At 37.0% G+C, this 24,906-nt stretch overlaps 1 protein-coding gene across 5 annotated transcripts in view; it reads right to left on the bottom strand.

Moving 5' to 3' along the window:
- ATE1 (arginyltransferase 1) overlaps positions 1 to 24,906 on the bottom strand; it is a 152,404-nt gene that overhangs the window by 103,609 nt on the left and 23,889 nt on the right. For all 5 annotated transcript variants that reach the window (XM_012453457.3, XM_012453454.3, XM_012453456.3 and 2 more), the window contains one exon: positions 9,653 to 9,685. In XM_012453457.3, the coding sequence (XP_012308880.2) occupies positions 9,653 to 9,685 (33 nt within the window). The remainder of the gene's footprint in view (positions 1 to 9,652; positions 9,686 to 24,906) is intronic.

Here is a 24,906-nt window from a genome sequence, read left to right as displayed (position 1 = left end):
TGAGGCAGGAGAATCACTTGAACCTGGGAGGTAAAGGTTGCGGTGAGCCAAGATCTCGCCACTACACTCCAGCCTGGGCAACACAGTAAGACTCTATCTCAAAAATTAAAATATAATTTAAAAAAAAAAGACTTTCATTTTAAGGAAAATGTGAGTAGGATTATTCTAAAGTGACAGCTTGTTATAGAATATATAATAGCATAGTGAAGACACAACTTGAGAAAGTATAGTACGTTGAGGGAAGTGAATTTTATTGGCTTTGGTTTATAATATCTAAGAATGAGAAAATGCTATAATACGTGTTAACATGTTGGCTAAGTTCACTTAGTTTTGAGGGACCTCTTTATCTGGAATACTCTTACTCTATAAGTGAGAAAAGGAGGGTGACTCAGGGGCTTGCCCAAGGTCACAAAGCCAATTTAGAGGAATGCTAGGAAAGACCAAAGCCTGAAATTCCCAACTCTCATTCAGTTCAGTCACTGGACACTGCTTCTGCAATCCACCATGCCAACACACACAATCACTCTGTATCAACGCGCTCTAGTCAACAAAAGGAGATAAGAGACTGTAGCCACTTACTAAATCAAAGGATGAAGAAAGAAATATATTTCTCAATGACATAATTCTTTGAAATTTAAATGTTTCCATGAAAGCAAAAAGGTTTACCGCAACATTCACAACTTAATACTCAAAGTGCTGAAATAAAAATGTTAATGACACTTTGGGAGGCCGAGGCGGGTGGATCACGAGGTCAAGAGATCGAGACCATCCTGGTCAACATGGTGAAACCCCGTCTCTACTAAAAAAAATACAAAAAAATTAGCTGGGCATGGTGGCGCGTGCCTGTAATCCCAGCTACTCAGGAGGCTGAGGCAGGAGAATTGCCTGAACCCAGGAGGCGGAGGTTGCGGTGAGCCGAGATCGCGCCATTGCACTCCAGCCTGGGTAACGAGCGAAACTCCGTCTCAACAAAAAAAAAAAAAAAAAAAAAAAAATGTTAATGAAACTTTACCGAGCTTATTTAAAGGAAGTACAGTAAATGTTTTTCATAAGTTGGAGATAAGAAAGAAATTTACTTCTGCATTTTTACTGCAGAACAAATAAATATCAGGATGTTTTTAAGTTATTTTCTTTACTTTGACATTTCCTTTTATTTTAAATCCTAATTCTTCAACAAAAAGACTTTTAGTGAGGCACTATCAAAAAGGCTAAGTAACAGAATCCCAAACTTCTCAATTCTACAGGTCAGTGTTTATGAAGCACTCTAGCCAACACCTTAGAATCCAGAGTAACTATCCTTATGTGAGCCCTTATTTAATGTCAGTTCAATTTGAGACTCCTACTTTTCCAGTATTTCTTATAAGGGAAAAATACATCCCACAGTGACAACCCAGATAGAGAACTCAATGACTGCCAACATCAAACAAGACTGATGTCCCCATGGAAACTAATCCACCCTAGGATTTACTATTCAAACATTTTCTGAAGCATTCATGCACATCTAATGGGCAATGAAAATTGTCAAGGCAAATGACCCTAATTTTCAACACAACTGAAAGGTCCTTGCAGCAATGATGAATACGACTACTTGCTAAAGGAAGACTGACCCAGCAAAAAGATGTCTTGAATGACTTGGATTTTAAGATGTCTATACTAATCCAAGCCCCAAGCAGGAAAATCTTCAGCCAGAAAATTTATGGCATTTTTCTATTTAATGTTTAGTTTTCTATTCTAAGTGTATTTTCTTTATTCTCAGAATCAAACTTTGGTACATCTTATTATACGGGATTAGCTTCTGGGAAAAGACTTCCAGTTGATATCATGAGATATATGGTTGCAACTTACATTGACTCGATTATCAGGTGACATCCCAAAACTAACTGAAGTACTGTAAGCCCTCATAACTAAAATAACAACAATGTACTTGTATTTTCTGCTTTTGCCCAATAGATCAAGCCACAGCCTAGCTTTCCACTTCTGCTTATTCAATTCAGTATCAAGAGCAGAGTGCCAATTATTCTCTGAGGATGTCTAGCCTGAGAAGTTACCTCTTTGTGCCCTGGGCCTGGCTCTTTAAACAAAGCTGAGCCTCCCAGGCCTTAGACCAGAGAGCAGGTAAAACCTTCCCCCAATTCACCAGCTCAGCCCTCTTCCCAGCCTTATCTCCACTGCTCTCAAATTTGGGCCAGCTATCTGGATATGTGATTTTCAGTGTTCTCCTCATTCAGTAAAATTAACTCCCTTCCTCAGCTTAAAAACTCAACCTTCCGCCCACCTCATCCCTTCACTGCTGCCTCTGCAAGCTCCGTACAGGACCCAGTTTTGAGGAACAGCCATTCCTTCTGAATTCTAGACACTGGAGATACCTTGATATCTACAGCCACTCCAAGCAATGATACTCCAGATGCTGACAGACTCAAAAGATGGTTAAGTTCCTATGGTCCTTTCTTTTCTCCCTTTGGAGTGCAGTGGTGTAATCACAGCTCACTGCAGCCCTGAAATCTTTGGTTCAGGTGATCCTCCTATCTCAGCCTCCCTAATTGCTGGGACTACAGGCACCCATCACAACCAACTAAGTTTTTTTTTTTTTTGGTAGAGACGTGGTTTTGCCACGTTGCCCAGGCTGGTCTCAAACTCCTGAGCTCAAGTGATCCACCCACCTCAGCCTCCCAAAGTGCTGGGATTACAGGCATAAGCCACTGCGACCGGCCTCTTTTCTTCCTAACAACCAAATGAATACTGTTGAGGTAGGAAACCTGCAGAACTTACTTGCCGATCCCGACAGGATGAAATGAAGAAACCAGCAAGAACCACTAGATGGCACCAAAAGTGACCTCTAGTTGCCTTCGCTGTTCATCAGCATAAGACACTCCCACCAGTGCCATGATAGTTTACAAAGACCATGGCAACACCTGGAAGTTACTGCCCCTTTTATAGGGATTTCTGACTAACTCACCTCTTAATTTGCATGAAATTAAAGGTGAGTATACATATGGCTAGCCCAGCACCCCATGCACAGCTACTCTTGAGCGTACTGTGTGGGAGTATCGTTCATGCCTCCTATTTTACTTCTGATTTCCTGTCTAAATGTTCTATCAATTACTGAGAAAGTTGTCCTGAAGTTCCCAGTTACTACATTTCTCCCTTTGGTTCTATTAGTTTTTATTTCATGTTATCTTGAGGCTCTGTTAAATGGATCATATTTCAAATTACTGCATATTCATTTGATAAACTGACCTTTTTATCCTTACGAAACGTCACTTTCTTCCATCTTTGCCCTGAAGTCTACTTTGATAAAAATACAGCCACTATGACTTAAAATTTTTCATTTTTAAATTTTTTTCATTTTTATTTTTAGAGATGTGGTATTACTCTATTGCCCAGTCTGAACTGCAGTGGTACAATCATAGCTCACTGCAGCCTCAAACTTCAAGGCTGAAATGATCCTCCCGCCTCAGTCTCTCTCATAGCTGGGACTACAGGCACAAGTCGCTATGCTCAGCTAATTTTTTTATTTTTCTTTTTGAGATGGGGGGGGTCTCACTATGTTGCCCTGGCTGGTTTCAAACTCTGGGTTCAAATGATCCTCCTGCCTCCGCCTCCTGAGTTGCTAGGATTACAGGCATGAACCAACTTTCCCAGGATTAGTATTTGTATAGTAGTGTTTTACTCTAGCCTTTTACTTTTAACCTATCCATGTCTTCATATATAAGATGGATGTTGATTTTTTCCTTTATCTAGCTTGACAATCTCCGACAGAAGAGGTAGGGATGAAACTGTTCCAAGTCACATCATCATGCATTAGATTCTCATAAGCAGCACACACTAGCTCCCTCACATGGGCAGTTCACAATGGGGTTCATGCTCCTATGAGCATCTAATACCACTGGAGATCTGACAGTAAGTGGAGCTCAGGCAGCAATGCTTGCTTGCCTGCTGCTCACCTGCCGAGTGTCCTAGTTCCTAACAGGCCACGGACCAGTACTGATCCCAGCCTGGGAACCAGGGACCCCTAAGTATGACCATTGGCTACCGTGTTGAATGGTGCAAACATTCAGAAACAGAAATTAGTATTAGGCAGAGTTTTCTCTTGGACCATTTATACTTAGTACCATCATAATCAGTAGGGTTGAATTTAAGGGGTCATCTTGCTATTTGTTTTCTATTTGTCCCTCATTTCTGTTTACTTTTTCTTCTTTTTCATGTCTTTTGTTAGACTGAAAACATTTTATCATTAAATTGGCTTACTAAGGATATGTCTTTGCACTCTTTTTTTTTTTTAAGGCTTTTCTAGGGATGTGGTTTTCAACAGGAGCTATTTTGTCCACCTAGGCGCATTTGGCAAAATCTGGAGACATTTGTTGCAACTCAGGGGGGTGGGTCCTACTGGCATCTAGTGAGCAAAAGCCAGAGATGCTGCTAAGCTTCCCATAATGTGCAGGACAGTCCCTCACAACAAAGAATTATCCAGCCCAAGATGCTGACAGTACCAAGGTTGAGAAACCCTTCCCCAAGGCTCCCTAACTAATCACTGTCTTCTTTCAAATGCTATCATACCACTTCCTGTGATGTTAAGACTCTTAACCACATTCTATTTCCTTCCTAGCTTGTGATTATTGTCACATACCAGATGTGATATTGAGCACCTACCTAATCTACCTCTCTGGGTTGAATTTTCTTCATAAGAAAATTGGGAATATCTGCCTCATTGACATTCTGTAATAATTAAAATAAGGAAAGTGCTAAGCACAGTACCTGTATACCAGAGGTGCTAACTTCTCAGGAAGTTATTATCCTATTAATACAGAAAATTTTAATTGATCTGAAATGAAGGAACAGAATGACATACCTGAAGAGAAACCTAGGTGACCTACGTTCATACCAGGTTTAATTTTTGTTATAAATGCCTCTCCTATAGCTCTCTACCTCCAAAAGTGACAATGAGACTGTGCCTTACTGGACTGGCTGGCAAAGTTTGACTCAGAAAAGAAATTCAAGAATCTTTTGGGCTCTGATATATAATCCCTTTTATTTACCTCCATTTAATTGAAGACATCTGTAAGTGGTGCCACACAAAATGTAATTCAGACTTAGAAATGTCAATAAAAATGTCTGTAAGGCCGGGTCCGGTGTAAGCCTAGCAGGGGAGTACATATCAGCAGCTACAGAGCCACACGAAATTAGGGATCTAATGGAAATATGCTGCTTGACTTGACGAGGTGATAAAAGCTCTTTTCCCATAAAGCTTAATGAGCTCTATTAGTCTTCAGCTTACAGGAATGTAAAAGGGTCAGCCCCACAGAGGGAAGTAACTGACTCTCCACACATGGTCCATTCAAATGACAACATATCAAATTACTGATGTAATTACTACAACCTGACAATTTCATTAGATTCATGTGGCAGTTAACTGTTTAGGACTTACAACAAAGGGACATGGTTCATTCTTATAGCAATCATTGTGGAGAAAGTGAAGTTTAAAGTCACCTTTCAACTGCAAGTCTTGTGTATTTTATTGTCTCTGCCAGAATAATTCGACTTTTATTCAAAATTAAAGAAGGTGCAGGGTATAGACCATATTTGTAATTTTCCTTCTCCAGCTAAATCATAAGCTTAATGGCAAAATTAAACATTTAGAGACTCCCAACACTCTCCTGCCTTGGCTTTGCTTTGGCTCTCAGGCGCTATGTGCTTTGGCTCTCAGGCGCAAAGGAACAACAGCCCCTGATTGGTGCTGCTGGTGGAGACTCGGGGGGCAGCTGCCACTAACTAAGCAAGTGGCCCCTGTGGAATTCCAAACTAGAAAATATCAACAGAAAGCCTTCAATGTATTTCCCATCAAGAAAAGTGACTTACATTGGTCATCTTTAATTTTGATTTCTCTTCCTCTCCAACGTCATAAACCCAGTAATAAAAAAGACAATTCAGCCAAGGCAAAACATCACTCCAGATCACTAAGTGATGGAAGCAGACAGAAAAGGACAGAAACTATCATTAAACTCTGGATACTTTCCCTTCTAATTTTCACCAAAGATTGAAGCTTCCACACATATATTCCCAATACTTAACCAGAGTAGTAATATGTAATTTAAAAGTATATATTTGTGGCTAGGTGTAGTGGCTCACACCTATAATCCCAGCACTTTGGGAGGATGAGGCGAGCGGATCACTTCAGGTCAGGAGTTTGAGACCAGCCTGGCCAACGTGGCGAAACCCCATCTCTACTAAAAATACAAAAATTAGCTGCGCATGGTGGCAGGCACCTGTTATCCCAGCTACCTGGGAGGCTGAGGCAAGAGAATCATTTCAATTGGAAGGTGGAGGTTGCAGTGAGCTGAGAAAGTGCCACTACACTCCAGCCTGGGTGACAGAGCGAGACTCAGTCTCAAAAATATATGTGTGTGTGTGTGTGTGTGTGTGTGTGTGTATTTTCATATACTCTAGGTGCAGCTAGTGTACTCTAGGTACACTCTGAGCCCTATCTATAACCGAGAGCATCCAAAGATTAAAAAGGACAAAGCTCTCAATCTTAAGTAGCTACAATGTAACTGGGAAGACAGACCATTAACAATAGTAAAATACAAATATTGGTCCCCTGCCCATGACTAAGGTGAAGCACATGAAAAAAAGAAAAAAGAAAAAATATATAAATATTGGAACTTGTCTACTTTTAGCTGAAACCTGCCAAATTATGGATAAAAGACTGCTACTCTCAGTGTCAGCCCCACCAAATTCATTCATTCATCTGTTCATTCATTCATACAACAAATATTTACTGACTCAGTGCCTGCTGAACTGTAGATTCCATCAAAGATAGTAAAAGGGGCCTCAAAATATTCTGAGATTTGTAGGAGGACTATGTTTTACTTATACAAAGAATGGGAACAAAAGAAAAACAGGGTCCTCTCTCAATGAGCTTACATTTGAGAGACGTCAATTGGTAAGATTTATTGAGAAGCATCTTTGTCACTCGTTAGTAACAGTCTCAAATTGCTACTTGCCCCAGTAAAGTGGACATCAAGCTCAAGCCTCCTTATTTGGTCCCTGTCTAGGGAAGCCAACCCAGCTTAACTGTCTTCTGCTAAAAACCCTTATTCCTGTTCATTCCTCTAAGCTTTTGCTAAAATGAGAGTCCAGTGTTACACATTATCCACATTATCTCATCTAAGTTCCTGCCAGCCCCTTTTTTCCAAGGCTAGACACTGTTTCCACATCAAATCAAAGAGACTCCCCTGATGTACACCTGTTAAACACTGACTATAAGAAGCATTACCAAAAAGCTACCAATGCACCTCTACCCACTGTGGGCCCTTTACTGGGAGAGTAAAGGACAAAACAACTTAACACGTTGTAGTTGTTAACATTTTGTGCATCTCCTTTCTACTTTTCTGTGCATTTGAATTGTTTTTAAACTGAGATCTGCATGTATAATTTTACACCCTGCTTTTACCTCTCAATATATCAAATCTGTTTTAGATGTTATTTATCAATATATACTCATGAGCACATATTCATAATCTCTATTTTAATGGCTGCAGGGTGTTCTATCATATGGCTGTGTCATAATTTATTTGGCCTGTTCCACATTTAGATTGTTTACAATTTTTAACCATTATAAATAATGCTATAATGAACATTTTTATGCAAGTTTTGTCCTCATCTTTGATTACCTCTCTGACAGTGATTCTTGGAATAGAATTACTCAACCACAGGTATGAATGTATACAAAACCTTTAACGTATGTGACCAAACTGCTTCCTATAAAGGATGAAGTTTATAAACATCCCATCTTATTATATCTTGTCAAGCATTCACTTAGAAAATAAGCTATCGTGATAGGATCAAAAAAATTGTAGCTCATTGTCATTTTAAACTGCATTTATTACTAATAGGATTATCATTTAAAATACGTTTATTACCATTTGCATTTTATCTTGTCAATTACCTGATAAAAATCCAACCAAATTTTATGCAAAAGAAATTAGTATTTTTAATTGATTCTAAAAGATCATTACATTAAGTATAACCCTTTCATCATACTTTACCCAAGTTACCTTTTAGCTATATTTGTTTTCATGTGCAAAATTATGGATCTTTACATAATCTAATTAATTTTTTCACCCTTTGTTTTTTGATACTTTCCATTGCTTTTGAAGTTAGAAAGTGCTTCCATAACTATAGAGCAGGCTATAAAACTTATATTGTCTTCAACTTCTTTATGGTTTGGTTTTCACTTTATACCTAACCCTTAATTAAAATTCTATCTACCAGGCACTGTGCTCAGTGTTTGCCATAGGTCATCTCATCTAATTTCAATATCCATGTGTATTATTATCTCCATTTTTAGATTAAAAAAAGAGCTCAGGAGTCAATGGCTCACCGTACCATTCTGCTTTCCCCTTAATCCTGGATACCTAGACAATGTGACCAAACCTGGATGGGACAACACTATCTGGTCTGATCCATTGCTCCTGGTGACCACTCAAGCTGGCTACCACACATTGTGCAATGTGCCAGTGTGGGCCACACCACGTTATCAGCAGTAATAGTTTCAATAACCAAATAAACAATATGTTATAAAAGCAGAAATGGTCTCAGAAAGGACATGGAATTGAGGCTCAACCCCAAAGAGGAGTATGATTTGAACAAGCTGGGAATAGGGAAAGCATAAAATGAAATAAACAATAAGCAAAAAGGGAAGGACAAATGAAAGGCAAGGAACAGAGTCTCATCACGTCGGACTGAAGCCTAAGAGAACACAAAATAGTGCCGTGATGTGCCTAGCAGAGTTTATAACTGCTCCCATTTCCATTACTTTATTTGAAAGGTAGGAATTATTATTTGCATTCAAAAGATAAGAAAAATGAGGCTCAGGGAAGTTGAAGTTGTGATTTACCCAATGTCATATGGCTAGTAAGTAAAGGCAGCTCTCACTCAGTTTTGGTTCTAAGTCCCACCACCTCTTCACATACTCTGCTTCCATCCTTTCTCTACTTCCTTTCCCAAGTCTCGATGATCATCTACAAGTTTTTCTGCAACTGCAGCTCATAATGATATCTAGGTCTCTAAACATCTAATAGTTTTTCTTTATCTCTCAAAATTTTATCACTGGATTCTCAGTTCTATACTGAAAACCATGATAAGGATTAAATGAAAAAGTGAATGAAGAACCCAGAATATTACCTTATTATAACACAAGCTTAATAACTTTGCTCTTCTCTTATCAATTCACGGATTTTCAAGTGGTCTCTCTAACTGAAACTTCCTTGAAGACCTCTGATTTTTCCAGCTCTCTTTTAATATCATGGCAATTTATAGAACATAAGGTGGCAGTTAAATAAACATTCATGGGAGTAATGAAGATACAACAACACTCTTTAAAATGAAGGACCAACTTCTCTCTATTTATTGAGAAAGAATACTTAAAAAGAGGAAATAACCTGTCATGAAGGTGAACTGCTATTAATATAACTTCTAGAAACTTTGATACAAAAAAAAAACCTACAGTAATTCACCCCATACTGTTATTGAAGAATATATGTGTCACACCAAAATGACCACTCCTAAATTATCAAATAAATGCCTAATGAAAGGTATCAGTAATGGTTTTCAATTACCAATTCTAATATTAAGGTCAGTGAGTAACTCTTACCTCTAAAGGTGAAGTGCAAAGGAATCTTGTGAACTGTGGAGTCAAATTTGAACAGAATCCATTTCATCCAGTGAACAGACAGCAAAAAGGAACACAGAGAAAAGGAAAAAATTATTACACAATTTTCCAGTAAATGCACTTAAAGTGAATCTAAAGATTTATTATGGAAAATTAATGTGTCCATACAATTCATCCAGAATATAGAAAGGTTCAACCTACCCCATAGGAGGTACCTATCTGAATTCCTTTCAATAAACATTCTTAAAAATCTGCATAAAAGCACGTACAGCACAACAAATTAGTCCTAAAATATTTTGTTTTTGTCTCACACTCCTACATAATAAAAACACCCTTTTCCCCAAATAAATAAATAAATAAATAAATAAATAAATAAATAAAACCTGAGAAAAAGAAAAAAAAAAGAGGAAAAAGAAAAGGGAAAAAAAACCCACCCTTTTAGGGAAAAAAAAAATCACCCTTTTAGGAAAAAAAAAAAAAAAATCAATCTTCCTGACCCTAAATGTGACAGGCAAAGTTTAGCAAATGCCAAGAGAAGATATAAACCAATGAGGCGACCAAGGAAAGGGGACAGAAAGGACAGACAGAGAGGTTAGGTGAGTGAGACAGAGAGAAAGGTGAATTTTTATCTCCACAATTTGGCATCTCATCTGTGATCTTCACCCTGTTCTGATCTTTCTCTTTTCTCAGTCCCATATTCCCTTCCTCCCTCCATGCCTCCTTTCCTTCCTTTCTCCTCTCTTTCTCCCTTCTCCCTCACCTTTCTCTTTCTTTTTATGACACATAGAGAGGAACGTAGACTATCACCTGAAACTAAATGCTATATGATCAGCATTTAAATAAACAAACAAATTATAGAGGGGGATATAAACAAATGACAAAGCAAATTGTAGGCTAGCTCTGAAATGAGGACTGTCATGTAACTTCATGCATATACATGATGGTAATTCATGTTTTCATAGATGTTACAGATTCAACATTTCAAATCCTTTGAGATTTACTGTAATAATACTCGAATAATATAAACTCTTGATCTTTCTAAATGCAAATTAACTACAATAAAATGCAATGACAGGCCTGTTTCCAAGAACTCATGAACTTCCTCTCCACAACAAAGCTAGTACTCACAGGGAATGCAAATAACTTGTATTCTCTTTTAGAGTTACATATTGTCTAATTACATGATGTCTGGGATTCTCTTCATGATCACTGGAGATGTGGGGAGAAAAGTAATATGCGAGTAGCATAAAAATAAAACAGGCTAGCAGGCATGATGGCTCACGCCTGCAATCCCAGCACTTTAGGAGGCTGAGGTAGGTGGATCACCTGAGGTCAAGAGTCTAAGACCAGCCTGGCCAACACGGTGAATCTCCACCTCTACTAAAAACACAAAAATTATCTGGGTGTGGTAGTGGGCGCCTGTAATCCCAGCTACTTGGAAGGCTGAGGCAGGAGAATTGCTGGAACCCGTGAGGTGGAGGTTGCAGTGAGCCGAGATCGCACTACTGCACTCCAATCCGGGCAACAAGAGCGAAATTCCATCCCAAAAATAAAAAATAAATAAAATAAAACAGACTAGACATGATATTAAATCAGTGAAGACAAGAGATTAGGGTTCATTACCTGATTCTATCTACTTCGTAAATGTTTAAAGCTTTCCATTACGAAGTTTTAAAAATAGATCACATACTTCCACCAAAAACACTAAATACATTCTTAGAATATCACTAATGCATGCCAAAGCCATTTGATTAAACAGTATCATTAAGGCCCTAGTTGACAGTATATTAAAATGTAAACACTTCAGTAGGAAGCAAAAGGAAAAAAAGGAAAGAAAAGAAAAAAACAAAATGCAAACAGTAAGAATTTTTCCTTAATTTTAAATATCAATATGCAGTTTGATTATATTAACTCAAGAGAATTTTCTGAAAGTGCAAAATATAACAAAATTTTAAGTTTTCTTAATGCTGACATGAAGCAAACAATTTTACTGAAATCTAAAATGTAAGCTTTGTGGTCTTGGATTCTTTCATTGTAGCCCAACCTAAGACAATATCTACCCTTCCTCCCAAGAATATAAAGTGCCAGTTCAAACACTAGCCAGTTTTAACAGTGGAGAAAAATGAGGCATGGTAAATTTTGATTTTAAAATCAGAAATTTAATACTGAAGGGTTCTATGATTTTCCCCAAAAGTGAACGTTAATATTATGCACATACTTTTGAATTTATAAGCAGGTCATGTTCTGTAGTAACTGATGCATCAATTAGGATGGAAGTTACTTTAAATAACAATAAAGAAAAGTATACAAATGCTGTCTATAAAAACTAATGTCTCCTTGAAGCTCCAACAATTTATACACATTTTTGGCACACATACATGTCCAACATTTGTGTCATAGCTTTCTCAAAATAGACCTCAAAATTCTCATCCTGTTTGAAGCTGCCAAAATGTGAAATATAGAAATAAAAGTTTTCAATCCTAAAGAAGTAAATACAGAATAACAAATCACAAGACACACATAGACACTGCTATTCTCAGGACATGAAAAAGATTTCAAAAAATGCCTTCTGTTAGTGCTTCAGTGAAAACCCATTGTTTTTTCATGTTTCACTTCAGTTACTTAGTAAATTCTTTCATAATGAAACTATATATATTAATAGAAATGGTAATACTTTGAAAAAATTATAAAAGTTTTTGCAAAATACATTTTGTATATACACTGGAATTAAAAGTAGAAATAGATTGCTTAACAAACATTATCACGATGTCTGATCAGTATTAAAAAGGACTACGGCTCAATTTTGCTGTTTGCCTAAAACTACCAAAAAGGAAAGTCTATTAAAAAAAAAAACAAGACTCCAGCCGCACACAGATGGTAGCACACATTAATACTGCTTTTCTGATATGACTACATTAATAGGACTACTTAATAATAAATAATAAGTAGAGTTAACAGTAGTTAAGAAAAAGATCCTTTTCAAAATATTTGGGTAAGATATTGAAAAAATAAAAAATTTAATAATGTTTTACAAAATCTCTTACTGGTTCTGCAGATGGGCATATATTTTATCATTCTAATAACAATCAGAGGTTAACATAGCCATATTCTTTATCTTCCTGTGTACCCACTTTTAAAGATTACTTCTAGGAAGTATCTTATTTATTTTTTTTTTTTGAGACAGAGTTTTGCTCTTGTTACCCAGGCTGGAGTGCAATGGCGCCATCTCGGCTCACTGCAACCTCCGCCTCCTAGGTTCAGGCAATTCTCCTGCCTCAGCCTCCTGAGTAGCTGGGATTACAGGCACGCGCCACCATGCCCAGCTAATTTTTTTTTTGTATTAGTAGAGACGGGGTTTCACCATGTTGACCAGGATGGTCTCAATCTCTTGACCTCATGATCCACCCGCCTCAGCCTCCCAAAGCGCTGGGATTACAGGCGTGAGCCACGGCACCCGGCCTCTAGGAAGTATCTTGATTTAACATAGTTGAATAAAGAAATTACCTGCATGATATTTGGCTTTTTAAACTTAACAATAAGTTTCCTGTTAGTAACAATACTAATAACACTATCAATTTGATTCTCTTGATAAAATTTATAAAAATTCTAACTGCCAATTACTCTGTCTTGAATTAAAAAAAAAAAAAAAAGAATTATGGTCAATATTTAGAATCCAGGCATAAAAGGCATCAGTACCATTTTTGAAATCTTTTAGGCCTCTAAAAAGAAAAAGGATACACACAGACAGCACTCACACTCCATAGCCTCTTACTGATCTTGCTTTTCTTATTCTCATTTACCATGCCTGGTACCACTGTTCTATTCATCATCAGTAGCCTGTCTCATAACATAATCCTTTCTCATTCTCTCCAAAGAAGCACTTAATGCTTACCAAAATTTTCTTTTTCTTTTTTTTTTTTTGACTTCCCTACTTTTGAATTTTTTTAATTAAAAAAATTTTTTTTTGCTTACCAAAATTTTCTAAACCATCTTCCAAGTGCACAAAATTGTAATTAAGACCTCTTATTAGTTACAATCAGTAAGATCTTTTTCCAAGTTATAGGGGTGGGGGGAATAAGGACCAAAGAAAACCCAGAAGAACGATAATTATTTTCTCTTTGTAACATAAACGATTCAACAGATAATTCAAGCCACTTTGTTCCTGAAATGTCTTATCTATTTAATAAGTAACAGTAATGAAATTCCTATCTTTTGAAGAAAAAGGAAACACTCAACACCAAAAGGCAATTTTTACAAAGATAAATAACATTTTTTCCCCTAAGCCAAGGAACATCAGTGAGGTGTTTCTATTTGCCAAAGTGAAATTTGAAGTCTTATAACTAGTCATATTAGTTATCCAAAATTTCCTCACATGAGCAAAATACACTTCTGGGTATACTTCCTTGGCCTCTCACTTCCTGCACCCTACTGACTGTCCTATAATTTGTCAGGGGACAGGTCTGATTATTTTAGGCTATAATCTAATAAAACCTTTATTTAAAATTTGGCAATTATCAATCTAAATTATACTCAAGGTAAAAAATGCTAAATTCTTCCATCAGGAATTTGGAAACCTTAACTCAGTTAAGATTCTAAATTATGTTAAGTTAAATAACATTTTAGACTCCCTTCCCATCCCTGTTCAATTTCTGACACATATTTACACTATAATTAACTGGTAGTTTTAAGGCAGTGCAAAACTAGGCTTTATATCAAGAATGTCTCTGATAAATCTACAACTCTAATAAATTAATTTGATTCCACAAAAAAGTTTGTTTCATATTTCATCACAGAAAAAAATCAAACCTTCAAAGCAGCTAAGACACAGCTAGCATCCATTTAAAAAGTCATCAAAAAAATGAGAATTAAAACTGTATTTAACAAGGAGGGGAAACTAAGGTTTGAGAAGTAAGATCTTATTTAACCTGTTAGTGGGAAGTAAAAAGGGCAGATTCAGATAATTCCCTAAATTCATTTTTTATAGCTATTCTCTGTCCCATGTGTAAGCAACGTAGCTAAAAGGGCTGTCTGTGCTACCTTTTCTGATTAGAGATGGCCCCTTAGACATTAAGCTTCAAAACATCTTAAAAGATGACAACAAAAATCTTATTTACACTCTAATATATTTATATCTCTGTCTTCTGAAGCATTACATCTCCTTTTTTGCCCGAGGTTAAAAACAGAAAACAAAATACAGTGATCTAAGAGTTAGACAGTGTAGAATCTTATTAGATCTATCCACTTGAGTTATTTGGGCCTTGGTTTCTTATCTGTAAAAGGATTTCAGCCAAACCACCTTCCCCAGGTGGTGTCCTGTGGCATGTGAGGCTCCTGAGACACTCTCTAAAAAATGATTCCTTGGCTACATAAGTTTGGAAAATGCTCTTACTATAGCAGCCTCACTTCCTTTTCCTCCTTACCTTAGTGAATTACAGGCTACACTGATATATTAAAGGCTCTGCACATTCCTGTATTTACAAAGAAAAAACTCTTTTACTTTAACCTCACTTAGTCAAGTGCTTCCCAAAGTTACATGACGAGGGACTTTTGTTTTTAATTTCATGCAATATCTATTAACATTTCACAGAATAAATTTTCCACAAAGCCCATTTTAGGCAACACTGGTCCCTACCAGCTCTGATTTGTTCTCCCTAGTCTGTACTTACTAGAATTGCTCACTGAAAATACTCAGTGTGGCTCTCTCAACAATGGCAGAAAATCCAATACTAACCATCAATGAATTTCTAGTCATATTTTTCCCAGTTTAAGAGTTCTGGTCCCTACCCAATAATATTCCTGGTAATATTATCGGCAAATGCTCAAAGCAATGCCATAGGTATACTATAATAAAATGTCTCTTGAAAAATTCTAGTATCTGCCCAGAATCAAGAAAGTCCATAAAACACTAATATACGGAGCTGGTTATAAATGTTTGGCTCTAAATGTTGATTTCAAAGTTTGCTCACACATATTCTAATTAATGAGCTACTACAATAAATATCCTTTTGCTATTTTTTGCACCTCTCTCCCTAATTTCTTACAGCAAGAGGGATTTAGGCTGTAGTTAGGTTATTCACTAATAGCTACCTCTTTTGTTCATTATAATAGTCATCATATATTTTATAAATAGTAGAAATAGTGGCTCTAGACTTTAACACCAATGATATACACATGAACTTGTTAAAATATCATTTGTTATTTACTACCTTCAAGCCTAGTATTTGTTTCTAAAATTAAACTGTTAAGTTTGCAATATGAATCTATAAAATCTAGGTAAGAGTATAACAATTCTGTATCTTAAAGAGCTATACTCCAAAAGAATGGAATCTTAAAAAATTGTGTTGCTTTTCAACATTATCAGCAGCAAACAATATCACCATAAACAGAATTCATACAAAAACACAAAGAAAAATAGGTTCTTGGCAAAGTTATCAAACAGAACACACACCAAAGAAAGACTCCAGTGCTGGTGGTATTCTGTTCTGATTTCAGATTCCTTTGTTCCTCTAACAGGAAGATCATTTGCCGTAGGATTCTAATGACCTAAGGTCTGCGCGTTAATAACATTAAATAAATACCAGCACAAATTACAAAACATCTCATAAGAAGTATGGAAATAATTTTACAAGTATATTTAAGAGAAAGAACACCTTCTGTTTTTTTTAAGTAAACACTGAGTCCAAAATTTTATATAAGAGAATCTTTAAATCTGTTGCTGACATTCTTGATCTGCAAGCTGAGTGTTTAGAAATGTACGAGAACTCGAGGGCTTTCAAAATTAGATTCTTCCAAAATAATATTTTCCTAGATAAGGAGTATAGTTATTTCCAGGTAGTGGAAAGATATTTAGAATATATATATATACACACATACACATACATACACACACACACACACACACACATTCATATATTCATATATTTTTATATATATATACATATATATATATAAAGACTCATATCAGAGAATATGGAGAACTCTCACAGTCAATAAGGAAAAAAACACATGAACCCAACTTTAAAAAGGTGGGAGGGGGCAAACAAAGATTTAACAAAAAGGAACATATTCAAATGGCCAATAAATATATAAAAAAAAGGCTCCCTATTTAGTCATCAGCAAATAGCAAATTAAAACCCCAATACAATATTACCATCCACCCATCAGAAAGGCTAAAACTAAAACATCAGACAACACCAAATGCTGATGCGGATGTGGGACAACGAGCATGTTTATATGGTACAACCACTATGGAAAACTGGAAAACTGGCCATATTTATATAAAAGCTAAAGATGTTTACCCCATCTTTAACCAATGTAACTCCCAAGTATATATCTAAGAGAAATTAGTGTTATGTCCATCAAAAGATATGTACAAGAATGTTCATAACAACTTTATTCATAATAGGCAAAAGCTGTCAACAACACATATGCCCAGCAATAATAGAATAGATTAATAAATTATGCTGTCTCCATACAATGGAATACTACACAGCACTGAAAAAAAACCTATTACTCTATGTGACATGGATTTCACACAGAATATTAAGTAAAAGAAGCCCGGAGAGTTTATGCTGTATGGTAAATTTATATGAAGCTCAAAGACAGGCAAAATTAATCTACAGTGATAGAAAAGTAGTTAACCTCTGGGTAGGAAAATACTGACTGGGAAGGGCCATGAGGGAGCCTGCTAGCATGCCGAAAATGTTCTCTCTTAATACGAGCCGTGACTATAAGTGAATATACATAAGTAAAAATTAGGCCAGGTGTGGTGGCTCATACCTATAATCCCAGCACTTTGGGAGGCTGAGGTGGGCAAACTGCTTGAGGCCAGGAGTTAAAGACAAGCCTGGCCAACACAGTGAAATCCCTTCTCTACTAAAAACACAAAAATTAGCCGGGCATGGTGATGCACACCTGTAATCCCAGCTTCTTGGGAGGCTGAAGTGGGAGAACTGCCAGAACTCAAGAGGCAGAGGTTGCAGTGAGCCGAGATCACATCACTGCACTCCAGCCCGGGTGACAGAGCAAGACTCTGTCTCAAAATTAAAAAAAAAAAAAAATCAACAAGCTATACACCTAAGACTTACACACTTTACTACATCATAAACTTAAAAATTACATTTAAAAAAGGAAATAAACAGAAGGAAAAACTGTATAGTTCCACCTGGGGATTTTTCCTAATATCAGTGAAAGCACACAATTTGACAGCTAAGAGGTATCCTGGCAATTATCTAGTTCACCTCTTTTACATGCTGAGATCCAAAAATGTTACATTATTTTACAGACAGCAGCAAAATTACCATCAGAACCTCAAAACCTTTTCCAGTCTATGGTTCCCCTTCATTATACCAAGGACTTAATAATACCATTAACAAGAACTCAACAAGAAAGCAATAAAATCCAGAGATACCAACAAGAAGTGTCTCAGCTTAACTAAAATAACACTAAATTAAGGTGACAAATAGATGTTTAGGTAATAAGAAAATAAAGTAATAAGTCGACAACAAAATACACAATTTTATGATAATGAAAAATTCAGCTAACAAATGGCAAAAAAGCATAGGTGGGGATTTAAAAAACAAAAAAAACTTCCACAAGCCACAGAAATGATCAAGAAGACAGACGCCACCATGACTTGGGTTCCTGCCTCGTCAACACCCCTGATGTTTTTTGAACACATCAGGTACTCTCCCACCTACCTGAAATGTACTTCCCCCAGCTATGCACAAAGTGCATATAGAGGTGTCTGTTGAGGAGCTTCTCTTATCTGAGCCTCTTCCTGATAGCCTCATCTATTCTCACCTTCCACCATGCTATCCCTCACTCTATCCCTTCATGTATCTTGCTAGCACACATTATTACTCCAGCACTAACTATATTGCATACTTATTATTTATCTTCCTCTCTAGCACATAGCCTGCCTGAGAGCAAGAACTTTTTTATCTTGTTCCCTATACTACATCCTCAATCCAAATAATGCCTGGCACATAGTAGGGACTCAATAAATATTTCCTACTTAAATGTCCACATGCATTCAACTATTCATGAATTCAATGAATAGATGCATCCATCCATTTGTGAATGGGAGTAATTCATCAATGAGTAAATGTTTTTGTTTGAGATACAGTCTCGGTCTGTCACCAGGCTGGGAGTGCAGTGGCGCCATCTCAGCTCATTGCAACCTCTGCCTTCTAGGTTCAAGTGACTCCCTTTCCTCTGCCTCCTAAGTAGCTGAGACTACAGGAGAGTGCCACCATGCCTAATTTTTTATTTTAGTAGAGATGGGGTTTCACCATGAATATTCACAGTCGTTTCTTTCTCCCATTACTCTTCATGGCACCTGGTTACTCTATAGAATTAAGTCATCTGGTCAAGGTAAGATTCCATAAACAGAGAGAAGCAGTCACCAGTAAAGAAGACCCAGTATTGCTGAAGTAAAAACCTGTCCCCTTCTTGTTACACCTTCTTAGGAACACATCCACGTCCTCTAAGCACCAGTTTCCTTCAGAAAAACTTCCAGCACATACCATTTCTGAGGAGCAAGGAATACATACCAAGAAATAAATACAGAGGATGAAACTAGGTATCACTTAAATTACACTAGACTAGGCAAAATCATTCTAATTAACCTTAAAAAATTGGGTGTCTTCCAAAAATCCAAACAACATAAATTAGGGATAAGTAGAAAATACCACAAAACTAAGAAATCAAAATTAGCAGGAAATCACAATAAAGACAAAATTTGTTTTTAATGCCATTTGGTCAAAGTAATAAAAATGGAATACATTATCAGCTATTTGAGTATTATTAAGAATAAACAACTATATTAATATAAACATATTGATAACATGAACATACTGATTGATTACAGGTACCGTTTGCATACTTATCAAACCAACTGATTTAAAGCAAGTGTGAATATGTCCACATCTTGTCAGGTACATATATTTCTAACAACCTTTAACACTTTAACATCAATGCAACCCTATGAAAAGACACTTCTAAAAATATTTTTAAATTAAATTTCATTTGTTAGCTAAAATGTACAAGAACCAAACATGTCTTACTCATCTATGCATCCCCAGTATCTACCATAGTGAGTGGAACATGCCCCAAATTAAATGTTTATATGACTGCTTGAATAGAAGAATCGCATTCCTCCACAGTCCAGGAAAAAGTAATACGAAAGCCGTTATAAACTTATGAGCTATTTCTGGAATAAAATGTCATATAAAAGCCAACAAATGTGTATATATATATTTACAGAACTATACAAATATATTCCCTATTTTTCATATTCTTAAAGGCAGAATTATACTCTGGATAAATAACCACATGTAATATATATTTTACTTTTATAATTAACTACTATTGACTAGATGAAAATCAACTGCTTTTTAATCATACAGGCAGTTACCTAAAATTATTTGGCATATAAAATGAATGACCACAGTGAAAATACAAACTTTCCTTGTTTAGACTAGCCATCAAAAGGTACTATTGTTCACTTGTCAAGTGATTACCAGGAGGTCATAAAACTTGATGCTCTTCAGTTTTAATGGGAAAAACAGACCTAAAATACAAAAGCTAAAGACAAATGGCACTCACAGCAAAGTTGTTCCCATCACATGAGCTTTGCACTCACTAAAATGTGCTTAACTCATACGTAAATTGCTCAACACTCTCACTCAGGAAATTAAAAGCAGCTTTTACTTATTATAATAGAACAACTGTCAAAAGCTTATGACATCATTTGAATTTTCCTTTTTGCTTCATGTCACAAGTTTCAAGAACACTATTTTCTTCCCAAGTAGCTTTCAATTTGGCAACAACTGAGTTCTCCAGCTGTTTTTTAAAAGTAGTCAATGCAGCTGCTCATTCATTCACCACAAGTTCACCTGGGCTTCTACTCCATTCCAGACACTCTGCTGGGCATTGTATATTTCTTCCGACTCTTGCATATAGTATTTTTATACATTAGTATAACAAGCACAAAGTATGCTATGGATTTATGGTACCCCAATATAGCTAATTTATCAAAAGGAGAGATCTGCTCCTGTATGAACAAGAAGCTGTACCACCAGAATAAAAAAACAAGATACCTATAGTTCCTTCGTCTCCAGTTCTAGGTAAAGCAATTAAGAAATACACATATAATAGAAACTAGGCACCATGGTGTGCCTGTAGTCCCAGCTACTTGGGAAGCTAAGGCAGGAGGATCGCTGAGCCCAGGTATTCAAGGCTGTAGTGTACAGTGATCATAATACCCATGAATAACCAACTGCACGTCAGCGTAGGCAACACAGTGAGATCCTGTCTCTTAAAAAAAAAAAAAGAAGAAGAAAGAAAATCATAAATAAATCCTTTGCCAAATGACATCTTTTACAGTTTTTATGTGGTATAATAGATGAATCAATATATTAAAAATTCTTTACAGGTTTTATGTGGTATAACAGGATAAATTAAAATATTAAAAATTCTCAAAGACTAAAGTTATATGTTGATAAGTCAAACTAAGTGGTTTTGAATATTACTACTTTTTTCTTTGAATGGACTGATTTTAATATTAAAATTTAAAACACGCATCCTTTTAATTCAAATGGATATCTGAATTAATTAAAAGGAAAAACAAAACAACGAAGAAAAATACAATTTCATGTACAAATGCTGACTGGGTAACCAGAAGGATCAGTTACTTGCTGTTAACTTCAGTATCTCTGATGGTTCCTAAAAACATCATCCAGAGCCTAGTAACAAAAGTTCAGTCAATGATTATTTGGCCAAACACCTTTACAAGTATAACCTTATGCAATTAACACAAGGAGTTCTGTTGTAGGTCCTTCCCATGTTTACAAATGAGGAAACTGAAGTGAAGACAGCTGAGCAACTGGGAACTTGCTGAAAGCCACACAGGTAGTAAGTAGAGAAGATGAGAGTTAAGGCAGAAATGACGGGTTAGAGTTTACATATTCACCCTTGATGCTACTCAGCCTTCATGTCAATAATATCCTGACCCAAAATGTATGGAACTGTTAACATAGTAAGCACTGTTTGGTAGTACTGACAGCACCTTCACACTGTTCAATCAAAACAGTCTCTCACTGGGCACATTTGTTCTCAGGCAGGAGGTTAGTCAAGAATCAGCATCCATTTCATGCCAAGCATTCAATTGACAGCTAACCTCCTATTTCACGTCTCAATTCTTGACTTTCAGAAAACAATGTAAGTATGTTCAAATTGATTGTAATAATTACTGTTATATAAAGCTAAACTCTAAGCAGAGGACAATTATCAAGCTACTCCAGAACTTCCGACATTCAAATAAAAGACACAACCCCCCAAAAATGCAAATAAAGGTTAAAATGAGAACTCAAAACGGCACTTCCCAATGTTTATATTCCCAACTTACAGAAGAGTCCCGCAAGCTCCTTCTCCCACTTTCCTCTCAGCTGTAACTTTACTAACCATAAACTCGGTGATCTAGTATCCAAACCAATAACCAACACTTCCAACCCTCCTTTATACTGGCTCTATTACTTCCCATAAACCCCCTGCTAACCTACTATGTAATTTACTGATGTATTATGCTTATTGTTTAATGACTACATCTGAGCATTTGCCCCAACCATACCCCCAGAATGCAAGCTTCATGAGAGCAAGAGATCATTATCTGATTTACTCACTGATTAAACAGCTACCAAATGCCTCAACAGTACTCGACATATAATAGGTGTTCAATATTTTAACGAACATATTAAGAAATCACAAATTAGAAAGGAAACAAATGCTAATACTAGACAAACTAACAAGAGTTGTCAGCAAGAGAAAAGATAAAGGTGACAACAGAGTAACTTCAGAGATAAAAGCGGTGACCCATGGCACACTGAAATACAGCGAGAGCGGAAGAATATTCCTTGGAAAATCTGAGTGCCATTATCAACAGGCAAGTCCTGCTCAGCATTCTGTTTGAGAAGGTGAGGAAGAACACAATACATTTTGGGAACACTGTCATTTTAAATAATTAGAGTACATAATATCTCAGCAATAAAAGTGTTTCCAATGCCTGGAAAATTTGCTTACAATGAACACTTCACTCACTGATGTCAGTCACTCCATATTTTACTGAGGCCCACTTTTAACTTTTTCAAATGGCAACATCATGGTCTAGTATAAAAAGCACTGCAGACCGGGCACGGTGGCTTATGCCTATAATCCCAGCACTTTGGGAGACCAAGGCAGGTGGATCCCTTGAGGGCAGGAGTTTGAAACCAGCCTGGACAACATGGTGAAACCTCGTCTCTACTAAAAATACAAAAATTAGCCAGGCAGTAGTGGCATGCAATCTGTAATCCCAGCTACTTGGGAGTCTGAGGCAGAAGAATCACATGAGCCTGGGAGGTGGAGGTTGTAGTGAGCCCAGATGGTGCCACTGCACGGCAATCTGGGAGACAGAGTGAGACCTTGTCTAAAAAAAAAAAAGGCACTGCAATTTCAGGGCATTGCTCTGCCACTAACTACTCATGTTACCTTAGGCAAATTAATTAATTCTCTAAATATAAGACATTCATCTATATACTCCTAAAATCCTTTCACCTCCAATGTTGTATGATGATATGATTTTGTGATCTGAGACAAGTTTTAGGAAGTTATTAACCAAAAGGAACTTTAAATTAAATGTTAGCTTGGTACGGTAGCTCATGCCTAATCCCAGAACTTTGGGAAGATTATTTGAGGCCAGGAGTTTAAGACCAGACTGGGTAACATAGCAAGACCTCCTCTCAAAAAAAAAAAAAGGCCAGGTGTAGTAGCATATGTCTGTAATGCCAGCTACTGAGGGGACCAAGGCAGGAGGGACTGCTTGAACCCTGGAGTTCAAGGCTGCAGTGAGCCATAATGACACTGCACTACAGCTTGGGTGACAGAGCAAGAGCCTGTGTCAAACGAAGAAAAAGAGGGAGGAAGGCAGAAGAGGGAAGTAGAGGGGAGAGAAGAAAGGAGAGAAGAAAAGAAGGAAAGAGAGATGAATGCTCCCAGTGCTAGCTTTAACTCCATCCCTTTGGATCTCCCCAAAAACAAACACACTTGGATGTAACAGTATCTTTCTCCAATTAATTTAAGTAAATGATTCAAAAGCTTTGGTCATTTGACTACTATTCGTAACAAATGTCTTGTCACAGACTCTGAGACAGACTACAATACACAAGTGTGCCCTGACTTATGAGCTGCTTATAGAAACTGGCTTACCTGACTGAATTATACAAATAAGTGCCTAAGCTCTCTACTTTATTCAAGTAAGTTAGCCTGGTTTTAAAAAATATGCTTTAGGCCGGGTGCAGTGGCTCACACCTATAATCCCAGCACTTCGGAAGGCCAAGGCAGGCAGATCACCTGAGATCCAGAGTTTGAGACCAGCCTGGCCAACATGGTGAAACCCCGTCTCTACTAAAATTACAAAAATCAGCCGGGTGTGGTGGCACACGCCTGTAATCTCAGCTACTCGGGAAGCTGAGGCACGAGAATCGCTTGAACCCGGGAGGCAGAGGTTGCAGTGAGCCAAGATCGGCACCACTGCATCTAGCCTAGGTGATAGAGTTAGACTCTATCTCAAAAAAGAAAAAAAAAAAATGCCTTAAAAGTCTCAAAATGTGGCCAGGCCCAGGGGCTCACACTGTAATTCCAGCATTTTGGGAGGTCAAGGCAGGCAGGTGGATCACTTGAGGTCAGGAGTTCCTGACCAGCTTGGCCAACATGGTGAAACCCTGTCTCTATTAAAAATACAAAAATTAGCTGAGCGTGGAGACATGTGCCTGTAGTCCCAGCTACTTAAGAGGCTAAGGCACAAAAATCACTTGAACCCAGGAGATGGTGGTTGCAATGAGCTGAGACTGTGCTACTGAACTTTAGCCTGGGCAACAGAGGGAGAGACTTTGTCTCTAAATAAGTAAGTAAATAAATAAATAAAAATATAAAAGTTTCAAAATGTTCAGATCTTACCATCATTCTAATTATATTAATTATAGGCCAGAGTTAAATATTTATAAAATACAGGTTAAGTATCCTGAATTCAAGTATCTGAAATCCAAAAGTTCCAATGGGCATTTTCTTTGACTGTCATGTTGGCACTCAACAAGTTTCTAATCTTGGAGCATTTCTGGATTTCAGATTTCACATTAGTGATACTCAACCTGTAGCACCAACAGGTAGGTCCTCGGGTGGTACGGCCTGGCACAATATCA

Source organism: Aotus nancymaae, unplaced genomic scaffold, assembly GCF_030222135.1.
Source record: "Aotus nancymaae isolate 86718 unplaced genomic scaffold, 86718_ANA_hifiasm-v0.15.2.pri h1tg000010l, whole genome shotgun sequence".
Taxonomy (NCBI): domain Eukaryota; kingdom Metazoa; phylum Chordata; class Mammalia; order Primates; family Aotidae; genus Aotus; species Aotus nancymaae.
This window is presented reverse-complemented; position numbering and strand designations above follow the sequence as displayed.